General features: G+C 52.5%; 1 protein-coding gene across 1 annotated transcript; it reads left to right on the forward strand.

The window, feature by feature from the left end:
• Positions 1-734: 734 nt before the first annotated feature.
• On the forward strand, positions 735-1,621 carry LOC116940717 (translationally-controlled tumor protein-like). Its single transcript, XM_032950886.2, has one exon. The coding sequence runs from the start codon at positions 821-823 to the stop codon at positions 1,334-1,336; it is 516 nt and encodes a 171-aa protein (XP_032806777.1). The 5' UTR covers positions 735-820; the 3' UTR covers positions 1,337-1,621.
• The last annotated feature ends 1,226 nt before the right edge of the window (positions 1,622-2,847 follow it).

A 2,847-nucleotide genomic window follows, 5' to 3' on the forward strand; every position in this document is an offset into this window, starting at 1 on the left:
ACCCAAAGACTTACACGAAGACCCATAGGCTCACATAGACCCATAGACTCACTTCAGAATCTCTAGGTTTCTAGATGAGTATGTAACTTTGCGCAATTTAAGGAATTTGTCAATTACCTAATTAAACATGTTACATTGCTGTTTTTTTGCTGGCGACTGCGCGTTTTGGGAATTTGTTCCTGTGCTCAACTGTGATTAAAAATAAAGTAACGCCAATCACAAGAAAGAGAAAGCGGGAGAGGGAGGGAGAGAGGGGGAGAAAGGCAGAGCACTTGTCATAAAAAATATATTTAATAGTTTTTATATAATATTACAAATATTACATAGAAAACATAGGGGGAACATAGACATGGAGTAGGGAGAGAGGGGGTAGAGAGAGAGAGGGGTGGTAGAGAGAGAGAGAGTGGGGTATAGAGAGGGGGAGAGAGAGAGGGGGTAGAGAGAGAGGGGAGGTAGAGAGAGAGAGAGGGGGTAGAGAGAGAGGGGAGGTAGAGAGAGAGGGGGGGCAGAGAGGGGGGCAGAGAGGGGGGTAGAGAGAGAGGGAAGGGGGAAAAAAAAGAAAAAATGTTTTGGGTCTTTCATTTAAAGGGGGGGGGGGGGGTTACATAAAGCAAAGCATTAAAAAAAACGAAATGATGAACGGAGCAAAGTGCCGACCACACCGAGCATCTTCTTGTTTCTTCTGATCGTAAAAAAAAGAGAGAGGGGGAGAGAGAGAGGGGTGGAGGCGCCCGCCCACGGCCGCTCGGCCTCTTGTCTAATCCGCGCCACAGCAGCAGGGCCGCCCAGGCCGAGTGTGGGTATCTTAATCCGCCTCACCATGATCATCTACAAGGACATCCTCACCGGGGACGAGATGTTCTCGGACATCTACAAGATCAAGGAGACGGCGGACGGCGCCTGCTTCGAGGTGGAAGGCACGATGGTGTCCCGGGTGGAAGGCGACATCGACGACGCGGTCTTTGGCGGAAACGCTTCGGCAGAGGGGGGAGAATTTGATTCGTCGGAGTCGTCCACTGTGTCCGGCGTGGACATCGTGCTCAACCACAAACTGCAGGAGACCAGCTCCAGCAAGAAGTACATCGCCTACATCAAGGCCTTCATTAAGACGATTAAGGAAAACCTGATGGAGAAACACCCGGAGAAGGTGGAACCCTTCACGACTGCTGCTGCCAAGAAGGTTAAAGATGTCTTAAAGCAATTCAAGGATTTCCAGTTTTTCACAGGTGAGAGCATGAACCCCGACGGCATGGTCGCCCTTCTTAACTTCCGCGAGGACGGAATCACGCCCTACATGCTTTTCTTCAAGGATGGCCTGGAAATTGGGAAATGCTAACCTGGAATCTCCGCCTCTTCATCTTGAGATACGACAACTTTTTGATTCGTCTTTGAACTGCAGCTGTTACAACTTGATGCCTGCGGATGGAAAGCACAGCACCCTCCTCCACCGGGCTGGGATCCTCCAGGCGCCCTGTGCTGTGGACTTTGAAACCAGTCTTTGTGAACCATTGATAAAGAATGAACGCGTCATCAACTCGGCTTGTATCTGAAATCTGTATAATGCAAATGAGTCTTGCCTTTAACCACCGCTGGTTTATTCAATAAAGGGTCCTTCAGTAAACATCTTGAAAAAAGAGGGGTGGTAGAGAGAGAGAGAGGGGGTAGAGAGAGGGGGGGGGGAGAGAGAGGGGGATAGAGAGAGGGGGAGAGAGAGAGGGGTGGTAGAGAGAGAGGGGGTAGAGAGAGAGGGGAGGGAGAGAGGGGGGGGGTAGAGAGAGGGGGATGAGAGAGAGATGGGGGGTAGAGAGAGAGGGAGAGAGAGAGGGAGAGAGAGAGAGAGGGGGAGAGAGAGAGAGAGGGAGGGATAGAGAGAGGGAAGGAGAGGGAGGGAGAGAGAGAGACGGAGAGGGAGGGAGAGAGAGAGAGAGGGAGAGAGGGAGAGAGAGGGGGAGAGAGAGAGAGAGGGAGAGAGGGAGAGGGGGAGAGGGGGAGGGAGAGGGAGAGGGGGAGAGAGGGGGGTAGAGAGAGAGAGAGGGGGGTAGAGAGAGGGAGAGAGAGGGGTGGAAGAGAGAGAGAGAGGGGGTAGAGAGAGGGGGGGAGGGAGAGAGAGGGAGGTAGAGAGGGAGAGGGATAGAGAGAGAGCTGCTGAACAGCAGCCGCCGCGCCTCGTCCGCAACAGCCTCTTAATGGCCATCGCCAAGCCCCCACCCACCTCACCCCGGGGAAGCACGCGGACGAACGCTGTGTTTAGTGTGTGGACAATGGGAGGGGCACGGCAGTGTTGCGGGGTGACGGCTCTTAGACCCACGGAGCGCCCCCCCCCCGCCCCCCATCAGGGAGGAGAAGCTCACGGGGCAAATGTGCGATGGGGAAAAAAGAGCTTTATAGCTCATCGGATTCCTCCAGTATAAATTAATATTCTTATTCATTATTTTGTGGTATTATTGTCAATGTCTATTTTTGTGTTGTTTGTTGTCTTTTTGGCCCGGGGTTTACTCCGATTTGTGTGCTGTCGGCAAGCGGCCGTCGTGACAATGACGTGCCCGTGCGGGGTCGTCTTGCGGAGCAGAGAATGAATGGCCCGTGGAAGCGGATATCGCAGCTCTACTTCTGAGGCCCCTTGAAGTGGACCGTGAACCCGCACACCAAAGGATGCTGCACCTTCTGACACGTCCTGCTAAGGAGAACTGCTTTGTCACGTGGCAGTAAAAACGGGATACTTTCACAAACGTTTTGTTCGTCTTGGCTGGAATTGATCATCATGGGGAATCTCGTGTGTGCATTCATTGACAACTGCACTCAGACTATGCAAGTCTCGAGTGTGATTTGTAAGCGTCTTATATGTGC

The sequence above is a fragment of the Petromyzon marinus genome, chromosome 1, assembly GCF_048934315.1.
Source record: "Petromyzon marinus isolate PM22_M1 ecotype Great Lakes invasive population chromosome 1, UKy_Petmar_22M1.pri1.0, whole genome shotgun sequence".
Lineage (NCBI taxonomy): Eukaryota > Metazoa > Chordata > Hyperoartia > Petromyzontiformes > Petromyzontidae > Petromyzon > Petromyzon marinus.

Bases quoted from the DNA above. Each gene is read 5' to 3' on its own strand.
- LOC116940717 (XM_032950886.2), top strand. From the start codon at position 821: ATGATCATCTACAAGGACATCCTCACCGGGGACGAGATGTTCTCGGAC.